Source organism: Orbicella faveolata, unplaced genomic scaffold (assembly GCF_042242905.1).
Source record: "Orbicella faveolata isolate gen_17 unplaced genomic scaffold, um_ofav_v1 contig_1, whole genome shotgun sequence".
NCBI classification, from domain to species: Eukaryota; Metazoa; Cnidaria; class Anthozoa; order Scleractinia; family Merulinidae; genus Orbicella; species Orbicella faveolata.
Genome location: NW_028301536.1, coordinates 22,687,501 through 22,702,500, shown reverse-complemented (window position 1 = coordinate 22,702,500; position 15,000 = coordinate 22,687,501). Strand labels below are relative to the sequence as shown.

Here is a 15,000-nt window from a genome sequence, read left to right as displayed (position 1 = left end):
AGTAGTGGTGGTAGTAGTAGTGGTGGTAGTGGTGGTAGTGGTGGTAGTAGTAGTAGTAGTGTTGCAGTCTTTATTGAACAAACTTTGAATTGGTCTTTGTTTTGTGCTTTTAGATCTCAGAACAGATAATGATCAGTATGCTTTGATATTAGTTTCCCTAGAAATTCCTCACAAAAAGGAGGCTTCATTGAATGTAGAATAATATCTTTAATAACCTGTTGCATTTTACAGATTAGTGATAAACAAACTTTAATCCTGTCAGCATTCTTTGTTTTTCAATGTACCAGTACTAATTTATCACTTTTTACCCATAGCTAACTTTGTGGCAGTGGGAACAATGGAACCACATGTTGATATCTGGGATTTAGACTTGGTGGATACACTAGAACCTGTGGTCTCACTAGGAAGGAGAAAAAGGAAAAAGTCAAAAAAGGTCAGAGGTCAAATTGTAAAACAGATTTTGAAATAGCATGACTTTCAGATTCCCATCTTGCATCATTGTGCAGTGCTCATGCCAGCTAATAACAGTTTTTCATTTGCAAATACAAACATGATTACAAGTTCCACATTACAAGGTATGCTCTTAATATCGAAACACAGGTTTAGTCACGTGGCTTTAATTTGACTGTGCATGTTTGTTTTGAGGTAGAAATCAAGACATTCTGAAGAAGGTCACAGTGATGCAGTCCTTGACTTATCATGGAATCATCTTCTGAGGTACATATTAAATAAAGCAGAATTTTATATGATCTTTGGTAGAAAAAGCTCTGTATGTTTGTCAATTACATGAAGCTTGAGTTGGGCAAAACGTAGCCTAGAGTATCCTGAACAGTGTATTAAAATAATATTACTGTGGCTGGGTTGATGGCATGGCACACAAGCCTGGTGCGTGTTTTTCATTATCATGTACATGTAGTCAGTAGGTAGTGCAACTACTGTAGTGACAAGTGTAGTGTATTACACGTTAACGAGGAAAAAAGCAATTAACTTGACGTTCATTTGTTCATTCCTTTCTGAACTGACCTTTTTTTTTCTTGATATGAGTATCCTTCATAGTTTGTTACCACCCTCTTGCTAGACACGACTGTTGCTGATTTTATGTAATAATATTTTAATTCTAACTTTCCAGGAATGTATTAGCAAGTGCATCTGCAGACCACTCTGTTATTTTGTGGGACCTCACACAACCAAAACCGGTACACACCTTAAGACATCACAAAGATAAGGTAATGTTTAAACCTTTGTAATGATAACAGTAGAGCAGCAACCAAGTCAGTCCAACAAATCTTCCTTTTAATAGCAAATTATCATCTGCATATAGCCCTGTATGACCAAATACCTGGAACAAATTTGAAAAGAAATAACTGATTTGTAGAATGCAATTTTGTATTGTTATTTTTTTCCACATTTTTATTTCCATTCAGCAGCTCACATCAATTTGTAAAAAATAGGCTAAAAATTGATAAATGGCTATTAAGAGTTTACATCAGTAGCTTGTGTCATACTACAAGTGACAAAAAGAGAAAACTACACAAGAAAAAAGACAACACAAGAAAAAATAAATTTTGTATTATACTATATATTGTCTTTTAGTAGAACATTTCTCCAAACCGAGGAATTGTATATTATTTTGAAATATTTTGTTTATTTGTTTGTGATAGGTACAATCATTACAGTGGCATCCTTATGAATCACAGTCAATACTTACAGGATCTTTTGACAAGTAAGTTTAATCTGGCAAAGTATTTTGATAGAGTGACGGGTGGGTGTGAAATAAGATGTAAAGAAGGGGAAAATGAGAAAAATGAGTGATCAATGCACGCTTTTTTGCCTTATCTGCTCTGCAATCTGTGCAGGAAATTATAGGCTGCATGCAGTCTTGAAAAGAAGAGGGAGTGGAATACGGTCGGTCCTTTCATCCCAAAGAGCCTGCATGAAATAAGCTGTACTTTCTGAGAATTTTAATGAAATTAGTGATTTCTGTTTTTTTTCCCCTTGCATTTCGTGTTTCTTTTGGTATTTTTATTTTACAGGAAGGCCAAAGCGCTGGATTGCAGAAGTCCCGAGGTAACTCTCTTGTATTGGATATTGTTAGTCTGGTCTATTGTTGATCCAGCTGTAGAAACCAATCTATATTTTTGACCACTTTCCATAAACCTGCATCTAACAAGCCCCAGGATTGGGCTTGGGTGAGGGCTTTAAGAGCGAATAGCTGTCGAGTGGTACCGCAAAAAAATCGCCTTTTGTGTGATACTGTCATCCTTAAATGCGATCTCTACAGAAAATGTAAGGATTTCCTCAAAGACTGTTCGTTTTGTAAAAAAGACGGCATTTTAAAGCCACTTCATTAGGACATAGTTTAATCTACGGTACTTCTTATTATCCTAGAGCAACATCAAATCTTGGAAATTCGATGCAGAGGTGGAAAGAGTGCTGTGGAATCATTTTTCACCATACAACTTTTTAGTAAGTAGTCTTGCAATAAGTAAACTGAAGTTCAAACAAAAATGGGCAAGGTGCTTATGACAAAAACCATCTAGAGTGTTTCTATATGCGTGCGCCTTTTGTATCTTAGGCATTTTGTGCTTTAAAAAACTATTTTCCTTCTTTATCAGTCTGTGTTTAGGTCTCTGAGAAGTGTTTTAAGAGCATTTTGTAGTTAATCCGTATCTTATTGTTTTGTGTGCAGGTTAGCACAGAAACTGGTCACGTGTTTTGCTGTGACGTCAGAACAGACACGCCAGTGTTTACTCTTAAAGCACATGACGACGCAATACCAGGTGATGAATTTTCGGCTTTCCTTACCCCTACCCTCCCTTCTCGCTTTGACGACGTTGCCCGTGACGTTTGAGGCTTCCTGCACAAGTGATGTTTCATGGTCTCCAAGGCAACAGTCTGTATCTTAAACAGCTTGAAATGCTCTCTCGTAAATGTTTGTAATCCATAAGCGGTCAAGGAATCTCTTATAGCATCGCGGAGATTGAATCCACAATACAAATGGTCACAAATCAAGTCAAGTCGAGACAACATCCGACGTCTTCTGTGCATGATAGCTGCAGAAAGCATAGTTAACTATACAGAAAGAGATGAGAAGAGTAGACAAGGAGGGAACTAAGTTCCCCTCCGTTTTCGCTCAGTTTTGCTTTCGCTGAATAATTTCGCTTAAATACTTATCGTTCTTGGCCTGTCGCGCGAGCTACGCCCACACCCAAAGTTGTCACATCAGCGTGTTATGTTACTTTGCCATTGCTCAAACGACTAGCAAATCTGTTTCCTCTTTTGTATTGGTTGTAGGACTTGCTCTAAGCAGCCAAGTTCCCGGATGTCTAGTCACGGCATCCGCCGACGAGACTGTCAAAGTCTGGGATATACAGGTAAGGTGACACTTGTGATGCTGACTCGTACCCAGTCGTCTTCAGTCAACGCGCGGCCCGGCGTAAGGTGAGCAAGAGGTGATGGGAAGGGAGAAGAGGAAAAGACGACGTCTCGCTCTCTAGCTTTCTCCCTACCCATCTCACCCTGCGCTCCCATCTCGCCCCATGCGGCGCGCTGTATGAAATTGTATGAAGACGACTGGGACGAGTCTGCCAGTGATGTGGTTGTCTCGTACGAAGACATCTAGATGTTTGTTGACGGTAACATACCTTGTTTCCTTGTAGGATAACAAACCCTCATTCGTGGCATCCAGAAATCTTGAAATGGTAAGGAGATGAAGAACTTTGTCCTCAATATTAGAGTTTTCTTTTTAAGATGGTTTGATTACTGTCAATTGGTGTTTTCAGGGAAAGATTCTTAATAGCTGTTGCTGTCCTGATGCGCCATTTGTTTTCTGTTTCGGTGGCGAGAAGCAAGGTTTGAGAGTCTTGGATCTTACAGAGAGTAACCCAGGTAATTATCAATCAACACTTGAAGAATAATTTCAGTCAGTCAGTCCGTCCGTCCTTCCGTCCGTCAGTCAGTCAGTCAGTCAGTCAGTCAGTCAGTCAGTCAGTCAATCAGTCAGTCAGTCAGTCAGTCCTTCCTTCCGTCAGTCAGTCAGTCAGTCAGTCAGTCTATCAGTGTATCAGACAGTCGGTCAGTCAATCCGTCCGTCTGTCGGACGATGAAACTAATAACAGACATACAAACAGAGAGAAATGGACAGTCAGTCAGTCAGTTAGTCAGTCAATGTCGAGATAAGATTTTTCTTCCCGAATAAATTTGCACCGGACTTAAGTAACAGTGATTCATCTGCATTCAATAAATATTTAATGTATCACTGCGAATTAGTGTTTATTTCTTTCATCAAAAAAAGACTAAAACGAATTTAAATCTGAAAGAGAAGAGCCATTTTTCGTGTTTTTCCTTCAGGTGTTCGAGGTAACGTTCCTTCTTTAAACGTACTTTGCTAAGTGTTGTCTTTTGATTCAACCTACTTGCCTGACCCACTTTTATTGTGTTCTAGTTCGTCGACATTTTGAAGCAAGGCAAAGACTGATGCCTGCAACTGTGAAAACCGAAAAAGAAACTGTAGAAGAGGAGCAGGAGGTACTCTTGTTTAGCTACCAGCTTTGTTCGTTTCTTTTACTGGAAGTTTTCTTTACATTGTCGAAATAAACTCGTTCAATCCTTTTCAGGTTGCCGACACTTTGGAACCATTAAAAGAAGTCAATCCTGAGCCCATGGAAGAAGAGTCTGCCGCTGACGCCATGGCAGCTTTGAGCCTGAGTGGGGCTATGAACAGCGGTCATTCAAAGAAAAAGAAGAAAAAGAAACGAAAATAAACCCAAATTAATTTTATGTATTTTAAGTGTGGGAAACAGCAAAATAATGCCTTCGTTTCTTTGTTTTTAGGAAATACGAAAAGTATGCGAATAGGACGGGTGGAAATTGTTAAACCTGCCATTCGCACAACATACACCGACTCTACCTCGTTTTAGAAAGGATGTCCACTGAATGGAAGGACGAGTTGGTTTCACAGCTGGACAGAACAATCTCCTATGATCAACAACTGCTCTAAATGGAAAACACAGTTTTGTCACTCGATTCTCGTTTTATTTTCTGTACAAATTTTCACAGAATATTTTACAAAGCGCATAGATATAATAACAAGTGCTTTAACTTTGGATATCACTATTAAGAGTTCTCACAGAAAAGTAAACCGATGAAATTCTGAGTTACATACCTTCACCTTATTTATTCTTGCGTTAACTTTGAACTTGTAATGCGAATTACATGCACGTAAACCAAACAAAAAAGATTTCAGTCTTCCTCGTTGAAGACGAGGAAAGAATATATATACATGTGTTAATTTGCGAAGCGATAGCTTGGTGACTTACGCGGAACTCTCTCAAACAAGATGCCAATAAAGATTTTGAACAGTTATTGAACACGTGACTAAAACGTCATTTGTACATATGGATGATTGGCTAGTTTTGAATCACGTGTTGATAGACAGTGGAACAGTGATGTAATCGCTGTGCCTCATTCCGAAGCTGAATGTTGGTGCGGTAGGTTTGTTGTACACCACCTGGCAAGCGAGAAAGAGATGAAAATATTGTTAAGACAAAAATCAAGCAAACGTTTGAATCTATCCCTGTCTCTGCCTGCATATTTCTGTGAATTCCAGCATGACACACTAATTTCCTTTTTGTTTAGACGATAGCATCATCAGGTGGAAACTATTAGTGAACATTGATATTGCCAATCATGTTTCTCCAGAATAGAGAAGGATTCATCTCTGGCGTAAAAAGTAACGCTCGTGCTTGTCGCTTGATCGTATAAAAAAGGAAATTATTAGAATGAATGGCTGAAGCAAACTAGTTCTAGCAATGCCTAAAAGGATTACCGTTGTTGCCTTGATTATAATGACTAATATAATAAATTGCACAGGAATTAATTATCTGCTGTCAATCTACAGGGTGAGAGTTTTTGCTATCTCTCTAAGCGCCTTCTCTTTGCTTTATCTATCCGTTTAGTACCGAGATTTACTAATTATTTTCCTCTACTAACTGCCTACAAGTCCAGAAGCTACTAAAATAACAGAACACACTACTTTCTGGAAAATGGTTTGGCTTTATTCAAGTCTCGGCTAACTACATCTGAATTGGTTATTTAAATCGTCTGTCTAGCCTCGTAGCATGCTTCTACCACGCTTTTGATCCGTCGTCTTGTCACCAACAGTTACAATTTCTTGGGAAATCCTCGTAGAGAATAATCGAACAGGTTTTTATTGTTTTGGCATGGGGTTTTTTCCTTCCAGTCAGAGCATCGCACCAGCTTCCTAAAGGGTGCTACTCCAACGACTTCCGGTCCCGCGATCTCCAAAATGGTACTTGGTCCTCAAGTAGGTTTTCTAACTACATCTTCCCTCCTGACACCTAAACACAAAATATATACTCCTGACTAAAGTGGTTCCTCTAAATCACTGACTCCTTGGCTGACTAAAGACTGATGACATTTTCAAACTTAACGGTAGCATTGATCAGCGGTGACGCACACGAATAGGTGTTGTGAGGTGTGATCAAATGAAGTGCATGACGAAAACCCGAAATTTCACTGCTGAAAACGGTGCTGGTGTGTTGAATGATTCTATGTTAGTGTACATAATCAGTTGTACGAGTTGGTGGAGAATATTTCATGGCATAGCATCAACCCGTCAGGAACTGCGTCACGATGACCCACAAGATATGATGTGGCGATGACGTGATGACGTAAATATTTGTCACAGTGTATATACGGAAGTGGTGAAAGCAAATTATAATGTCATAAGTTAGAGAAAATGAAGGCTGTTATTAGCTTAATGGAATTGTTGGTTAGTTACGCCCTTTTAAATGCCATTAGTATGAATCGGCAACAATGATGAAATGGTTTGCAAGAACTGAGTGACGCCGGAAAGTGAAACAAGGCTGAAAAAATGAGCTGGATAATGAACCTTGTATGGAAAATGTGGCAAGTGCAATGACAGAAGTGGTTGTGGAAGATGTGGATGGAGGTAAACGCGTTTAACACACTGTGCGAGGAGAGCTGGGTAGCGTTTACCTCGCAAGGTCAGGTTATTGATCCTCTAATGGATCTTCTCGAATGGGCAGCACGAATTCAGAGTGTTTTATGCCAAATGAAAAGCGCAGTCCTTGGTCCACCTGTTGAGTGACAATAAAATTCATCTCGTCATCATGATCATGATTCTCTTTACAATGAGTGGTTTGACTTCTTCCTAGAGACGCAAGTTAGTTTCAAACCATGCAGAACTGAAAATAAAGACACACACAAGAACGGAAAGCAAAACACATGTGACCAGCATGCATTTGAACGATAATGTTAAGCATATCCGCTTTGTAACATGCAAGGAGATGCTCTTGACGACCATACAGCCATGTCATGAAGTATGTTCGAATAGTGTGTCATTCTCTCACCCACAAAAAAAATTATTTTATCATATTATATTAATTTTCTCCTTTTTTTCTACCTCGTTCCAGCCCTTGCTACATGCATAGTTCTCGCGATTCGGCAGGTTAGGGGCATCGCGGCTCGACTCCTCACACTACTCACACTTCGCTTTCTTCTCAAACCACAGAAAAACTTGGAAAACAAGCGGACCTGCAGCTGATTGCTGGCAGTCTCAGGCACTTGAACGAGCATCCAGAGAAACAGTTTACTTGTGTCCAACTGTAAAGGATCCCGAGCACATGCCAAACTTTAATTTGCACCGTTCGAATACTTCATGTAATCTGGTTGAGTAGTGAAACTCTGTAACCAACACTCAGCTACAGCGTATCTGGTTCTTCCTGAGATAGAAGTCTGAACTAAAATGCCCGTTTTTGGCCCATTTTCGATTTGCATCCCGGCACTTATACCATGATGGATTGCTTTCAACCTTTTTTTCCAAAGGTTTTCGAGGAATTTAAAAAGCCAACAGGACGGTCCCTGTCCTGGGGGGGGGGGGGGTACTCCCTTATATGGGCTATATAGGTATGTGCGGCCCCAAAGGGTTGGGTTTTTAAGCCGTTTTGGTCATAAATAGGGTATCGATTTTGGCCATTTTGGTCCTGAATAGGGTATGGTTTTAGCACTCTAGTCTTGAATTTGCTATGTTTCTTAGAAGAAGCTACTTTTTCATCATTATCAATATGACCATCAATAAAAGCCCTTCATAACTTACGTTTAGGGCAACTGTACCAGCGGCAACGGTCGTATATAGGGTATCGAAGTTTTTGCCAGGCCATAAATAGGGTAGCAAAAACCGCAGATTTTGGTCATAAATAGGGTAAGGGTTTTGGGAAGTGGGCTGCACACCCCCACCCAACTTTTCTGAGAGAACCTCCCCCCCCCCCCCCCCCCCGCACGGTGTCTCCGTAAAGATGAGCTGCCTTTTTGATTTGAACCTACAGAATGTGTTAGGGACGAAATCCGTGTTACTAGCGTCAACTTTGCACTCAGTCAAGGTAAAAGTTACCATTTTTGATTTCCTGTTATTGAGTTTTGTGTCCCTCGCATTAGACTGGTTTAACTCAAATCAGAACTTTTTATTAACTACTTAATGATAAACAAACAATGAATCTACGAATTTATACTTAGTTATACGACTACTTATAATACGGTTTGAATTTCGATTGCGCCGCATCCTGATTGACAAAAGAGCTGGGTTGTCTTGCGCGCTATCTCTATATTATAAAGCCCATATAGAAGCCAAAGATAATAAAACTATCCCGTTATTTTTGAAAATTTAAGAATGACCAGATATGCATGTCTTTAGAACACTCGAGCACGGTTCGGCTTTTCCTGCGTCTTTCCAAAATTTATCTCTCGGTCCTGAATTCTGGTCCAGTTTTATAATTATGGCTTTCACTAATACATGTCATTTTGTTCCCGGGATGGCCTAATGAGATCTGGAACTACAGGATATCATAGAGGTTTTGCACGGCAGCCATGTTGCATGGCAGGAACAATGAAAATGTTTTGCTTTAGAAAGAACATTAATTTTTTTCCCATAGGAAAAATTATCTATTGTTCTTGCCATGCATGAAACGTGGCTGCCGTGCAAAACCTCTATAGCAATGAATAAAACCTTAATTTAATGCCAGAGAAAATAGACCATACTCGTTTTCTCGGAATTGGACTGGAACAGCTTGCAACTGGGGCTAATGCGGGCATTCTTTTTAAATGCAAATAGATCAGAATTTATTCCTTTTTAATGATACGAGCTTCCATTGCAAGCTAGTTCCAGTCCAGTACCGAGGAAAGGTCTATTGCCTTTAGGACTTGAAGCAGAATTGCAGAGTAATTTAAATTTGAGTATTAGTCATGCATGTGCAAAATATCTGATCAATTTAGAGGCTGCCTTTAGTTTCAATTCGATTCAATACTCACCGTGAAATATCGGTTTATGTAAGCCTACCTTTTCAGGACTGTGTGCTCCAGGTCCAGGTTTTTGCGTGGAGTCCTGTGGCATGTAGTTTCTTCCATTCATAGTGTATGCAGGCATTCTCTTTTTATTTGTATTGGGATTAGTGATATTGTATGTCCCCGGGCCGGGTGTCTAGTGACGAAACGGTAAATGAAATAAGTTTAAATATTATAATAAATTGATTTTGCACTTAAAACATGAGGACAGTTTCGTACTCTCAAGATAAAAGTTTTGTGAAAGAAACTAAAGCGATACTGCTGTTATCTTATTTTAACAACTACATAATATTTATGGTATAAATTTAATTTGATCAGTAAAGGCAAGGGCTCTCTTTCTGAATGAGATCCCTGTAATTTATATATGTGTCAGTTGGCATAAAATTAGCATGGCGTATATGGTGAAGTGAGCTAATTACTGAAGAGAGTAAAACCTGCACGCTAGTAACTGTACGTGAATTTAAAGACGACTTTGAATATCATGCTGTTTTAAATCCTGGCCTTAATGATACTTCCTCTTCGGGTGTTACAGGCACCATATTCCGATATGGTCAGGATATGGTTAAAAATGAATCGGTAAAAAATATGTAACTATTGGGTAGGGACATAGACTTTTTTACTTCCCTTGTTCTAATAAGTGTGATGAAATTTTTCCTCGCTTTATTATGGAAGATATGTATTTAAGATATGTACGTTGACTCTCACCTTTTGAAGATCTTCGCTGAATCCACCAATGGTAGAGCGGCCGCTCAGCGAATAGGCTGGCGCCGATGCCTTGTTGACACCTTTTGGTCCTATCAGGGGTGGTAGAGAGTAAGAGTTTGGCGAGGGCGTCGGGTCTTTGAACGAATACTTGGTGCGTGTCTTGAACGTGAAGCATGGAGCTTTCGTCTCATGAGGTGGATGGAATTTTTCTGGCGAATATTGCCCTGAAACAATCGAAAAATTGGTTAAAATAATTCTACTCTGGAGAAAATGGAGCATGCGAGAGTAACCTGGAATCAATACTGAAACAAATAAACAGACAAAATTTATGAATACTTTTACGTTGGCGTTCCTGATTTAATGCCTAACAGACCAGTGAATAATACTTTAATGGTTGAGATCTGAAAAAATTCCTGATAAATGCGACAGATCGGCGAAAATTTAGCTCATAACTGAGATTCCAGATCCAGGTCCACTTTTGACGATTTCAGATAAGGTAGCCATGCTCTCAGGAGGAGTGACCGCCATTTTGTCAACAACCGCACGCATGCTAGGCTACTCGCTACCTACAACAGAGTAACTAGTGAGTAGCGAAGCCAATAAGAGAACCGCATTCGTAATCATAGAACGCTGTAAACTTATACTTAATCTCGTTTTGAAACAGTAGCCATCATGGGGTCTAGCTCTGCCTTGGCCTATTTCGATCATCTGGCTTGCAAAATACATATCCAGTATTAATAATAACAATTAATTTACTATTTCAATGTTTTTAAAATACCTGGAGCAGGTGTGAAAAAGTGTAGTTTATCTGGTGTGCGACTGTAGAGAGAAAATGCTGGAGAAGCTTCTTTCCCTTTACGCGTCACATAAGCAGGGAACATGTACTTTGGACCAGGGCTGAAACTCGAGGAAAACTCTTTGTGTCGTTGGCCAAAACTAAATGCAGGACATCGGTGCTTTCTAATATCATGGCCCTTAATTCCTATAGTTCCCGGAAGCAGATATTTAGCGGGCCCTGGTCCCCGACATTTTGCACCGATTTCTACTTTTTCCTCCTTGTTTTCCTCGCTTTCTTCGCTCTCTTCAACAATCAGCTGGATTTCCTTGTTTTGTTGCGACATTTTTTAAAAATAAAGTTGGCGGTTTTCACGGACTGTTTACAAAGTCTGTTTTACTTGAGTTTTAATTATGTTTGGTGGAAATTACGTCATTAATTGGCAATTAAACAGCACGTGACAATGGAGAAGAAAGGCGCGCGAGCCGTACTTGAGTCGCAAATGCAGGTGACGTCACAAAGTTCGCAATGTTTTTCTCGGTCCTGGTGAAAGCGATGAGAACATAAAGATTATTATTGAGAGCTTCGAAAGGCCTTATCTCAACAGCGAAATGCAATAAGAAAGTTATTTTAGAAGCATCAGATTTATCGTTTTATAAGCCAAAGATGATCAAAGAGCGAATTTGGGGAAAATTCCTTTATATGACGTATTGACTTTAGTGCCGATAATTGAAGTTCTAATTGTTCCCGAAGCCTTCTAGTGACTGGCTCGTTCCCAGTCGGTAGCACTTCAAGCTCTCTTTTATACCAAGAGACCATGGTAGTTTACACTGAATCGTAAAGCTCTGGAAAAGTAGACTAGCTAGGCGAGGCATGATATCGAGGTCATTTTGAGTCCATGTTTGCGTGCCTACTTACAGTAAACTTAAACATAAAAAATGATTAAAACGTTTACTGTTAGTAGTGTCAGATTTATTTTTCCAAACCAAAAATGACCAGAGAGCGTTGTCTGGGAAAGTTCCTACGTGTGACGTCTCGAGTTTAGTGCCGATAATTGAAGTTCTAATTGTTCCCGAAGCCTCCAGGTAACTGCCCTCGTTCTCAGTCGGTAGCATTTCAAGCTCTCTTTTACACTGAATCGTAAATCTCTGCATGGAAAAGTTTAAGAAAAAGTGCAACTGGCCAAAGAACTTTTTACTATCGTATGGTATCTCTCTGGAACGCTCTGGAATGCTCTGCCTCAAAATATTAAGTTAAGTCAATCGTTAGCTCATTTTAAGACCTTGATGAGGAAAAGACTCTCAATGGATGGCTAACTGAATTTATCTAGTACGGAATACTTTAAATCTTCTAATTCTTTCGCTTCTATTGATTTGAATTTTTAAGTGCATTTTAAATTTTATTTACATAGAATTAATTTATTGTATTTTATTGTTGTCTTGTTACATATTTCATTGAAAAACCCCTTGGGGACGTGGAATAAACGTGTGTATGTATGTATGTATGTACGTAGGAGGCATGCTACATAGGCGAGGCATGATATCGACGACACATCGAGTCCGTGTTTTACGTACCTACTTACAGTAAAGTATTGTTTGTCTACTACAGTAAACTTAATCATAATAAATGATGAATACTTTTACTGTAGTATCAGATTTATTGTTCTAAGCCAAAAACGATCAGAGACCGTTATGTGGGAAAATTCCTTTGTGTGACGTCTCGAGTTTAGTGTCGATAATTGAAGTTCTAATTGTTCCCGAAGCCTTCTGGTGACTGGTTCGTTCCCAGTCGATAGTACTCCAAGTTCTCTTTTGCACTGAATCATAAATCTCTGGAATAGCTTTCGTAGGAGGCAGGCTAGGCGAGGCATGATATCGAGGACATATCGAGTCCGTGTTTGCGTGTCTACTTACAGTAAACTTAATCATAAAAAATGATTAATACGTTAACTGTAGTATCAGATTCATTGTTCTAAGCCAAAAATGATCAAGGAACGTAGTCTGGGAAAATTCCTTTGTGTGACGTCTCGAGTTTAGTGTTGATAATTGAAGTTCTAATTGTTCCCGAAACCTTCTAGTGACTGGTTCGTTCCCAGTCGCTAGCACTTCAAGCTCTCTTTTATACCAAGAGACCATGGTAGTTTACAATGAATCGTAAATCTCTGGAAAAGAAGACTAGCTAGGCGAAGTATGATATCGAGGTCATATCGAGTCCGTGTTTGCGTGTCTACTTACAGTAAACTGTAGAATCAGATTTAGTGCTCTAAGTCAAGTTTGATCAGGAAACGTAGTTTGGGAAAATTCCTTTGTATGACGTCTCGAGTTTAGTGTCAATAATTGAAGTTCTAATTGTTCCCGAAGCCTCCAGGTAACTGCTCTCGTTCCCAGTCGGTAGCATTTCAAGCTCTGTTTGACACTAAATCGTTAATCTCTGGCAGAGCTTTCGTAGGAGGCAGGCTAGATAAGGCATGATATCGAGGACATGTCGAGTCCGTGTTTTGCGTACCTACTCACGGCGAACTACTGTTTGTCTACTACAGTAAACTCAATCATAATCAGAAATGAATAATAAGTTTACTGCAGTCGTCAGCCAAAAATGATCAGAGACCGTAATTTGGGAAAATTCCTTTATGTGACGTCTCGACTTGAGTTCTGATAATTGTAGTTCTAATTGTTCCCGGAGTCTTCAGGCGGCTGCCTTGTTCTCAGTCGTTAGTAATTCAAGCTCTCTTTACTCTAAATCGTAAATCTGGAGAAGCTTGCATAAGAGGCAGGCTAGGCTAGGCATGATATCGAGGACACATCGAGTCCCTGTTTGTGTCCTTATACTCCTTACAGCAAACTACTGTTTGTCTACTACAGTAACCTTAATCATAATAAATGTTTAATACGTTTAGTTGGTATAGGATTTATTGTTCTAAGCCAAAAATTATCAGAGGCCGTTATTTGGGAAAATTCTAATTGTCCCTTAAGGCGACTACCTCGTTCCCAGTCCTTAGCGTTCTAAGCTTTTTTGTACTGAATAGTAAATCTCAAGAAACGCTAGCTGTGGGACAGGCTACACGAGGCATGATATCAGATCAAGTCTAAGCTATGTTTGTCTGCTTGTAAGCTGCCACATGGATAACATCTTTCCTTGATTATTTCCTTGATTATTTTTCCTTGATTACTTACTTATTATTTCAATAAACATTTTGCATTTACTCTCAATGCAGATAAAATTTTCCCGCTAAGAGTAAAATAACCCTTGTTTCCTTAAAATAGTTCAAACCATCTTTTGCTTCCATGCCTGAGTCAATCAGGCCATGTTCCTTTAATTCCATAAACTCCCGGAAGGTTCAATACATGCAGTATGTAACAGCTAGTGATCAATGTGTTTTAAATGTTGAACTCTACACAGTCAAATTACTTTAAACTTTTGCTTCTTCCAGGCTTGGAAAAAATGAAGGGAAAAAAACGAAAGAACAACAAAAAATTATTAATCATACTCAAACATCTGCTTTAAAAGACTTTTCCGAAATTTTTATTCATCAAAAGTAATGTCAGTGTAAAATACTGAAGGCATTTTTTTTCACCAAAACTTGCATTTTCGCTTTAAAATTTTAAAACCCTTGTCACGTACCCTGAATGCTTTCTGGTGAATTTTAGTAAGAACTGTGGTATTATAAATACTAGAGCTTAAAAAATCTTTAAGTATAAAGAATCTTTTGTGGTATTGTACGTATACCTATAGTAAACATGTAGTGCAAAACCATGTCTGGAGTAAGCTTAAGACCTACTTCTTAAAAAAAATACGGTGAAAAAACAGACAAGACAGGAATTTGGCCTCGAACCTCAACAAAAAACAAATTGATTTTATTTTATGAATAATCTTTCCGGTATAATCATATTGAGTTTCAAAAACAATGTGTGAACCGATTAACACTTTCTAGCCAAATTCACACAAAGGAAACGTACACCAGTAATCTGTTGGTTTTTGCGCAAAGTTGAATTAGCAGTTTTATTCCACAAAAATTTGTATCAAAACTTACAATAAATTTCTCGTGAAGACTACATTAAAGAGGAATTGTATAAGATGTTCGCTTTAGACCCTATGGTTAAAGCTAGAGAGCTCAAAAATTGTTCCTGTTGTGTGGTCAA

The 15,000-nt window shown here is 39.0% G+C and overlaps 2 protein-coding genes across 3 annotated transcripts in view; one reads left to right on the top strand and one right to left on the bottom strand.

Moving 5' to 3' along the window:
* Nucleotides 1–5,369, top strand: part of LOC110066189 (periodic tryptophan protein 1 homolog) — a 9,296-nt gene extending 3,927 nt beyond the window's left edge. Inside the window, exons 7-18 of the mRNA XM_020773389.2 lie at nucleotides 315–433; nucleotides 650–717; nucleotides 1,130–1,226; nucleotides 1,662–1,723; nucleotides 2,034–2,067; nucleotides 2,389–2,466; nucleotides 2,690–2,780; nucleotides 3,295–3,374; nucleotides 3,660–3,701; nucleotides 3,783–3,888; nucleotides 4,445–4,527; nucleotides 4,617–5,369. Coding sequence (XP_020629048.2) covers nucleotides 315–433; nucleotides 650–717; nucleotides 1,130–1,226; nucleotides 1,662–1,723; nucleotides 2,034–2,067; nucleotides 2,389–2,466; nucleotides 2,690–2,780; nucleotides 3,295–3,374; nucleotides 3,660–3,701; nucleotides 3,783–3,888; nucleotides 4,445–4,527; nucleotides 4,617–4,763 — 1,007 coding nt within the window. The 3' untranslated portion in view covers nucleotides 4,764–5,369. The remainder of the gene's footprint in view (nucleotides 1–314; nucleotides 434–649; nucleotides 718–1,129; nucleotides 1,227–1,661; nucleotides 1,724–2,033; nucleotides 2,068–2,388; nucleotides 2,467–2,689; nucleotides 2,781–3,294; nucleotides 3,375–3,659; nucleotides 3,702–3,782; nucleotides 3,889–4,444; nucleotides 4,528–4,616) is intronic.
* The window catches only part of LOC110066193 (ciliary microtubule associated protein 1A-like), a 10,461-nt gene continuing 473 nt past the window's right edge, over nucleotides 5,013–15,000 (bottom strand). Inside the window, exons 1-4 of one of the 2 annotated variants that reach the window (XM_020773393.2) lie at nucleotides 10,865–11,207; nucleotides 10,087–10,310; nucleotides 9,377–9,517; nucleotides 5,013–5,509 (exon numbers count right to left, since the gene is read on the bottom strand). In XM_020773393.2, the coding sequence (XP_020629052.2) occupies nucleotides 5,420–5,509; nucleotides 9,377–9,517; nucleotides 10,087–10,310; nucleotides 10,865–11,207 (798 nt within the window). In that variant the 3' untranslated portion in view covers nucleotides 5,013–5,419. Of the gene's footprint in view, nucleotides 5,510–7,032; nucleotides 7,122–9,376; nucleotides 9,518–10,086; nucleotides 10,311–10,864; nucleotides 11,208–15,000 lie in introns of those variants that run through there. The other variant, XM_089296133.1, reaches the window with a different exon arrangement.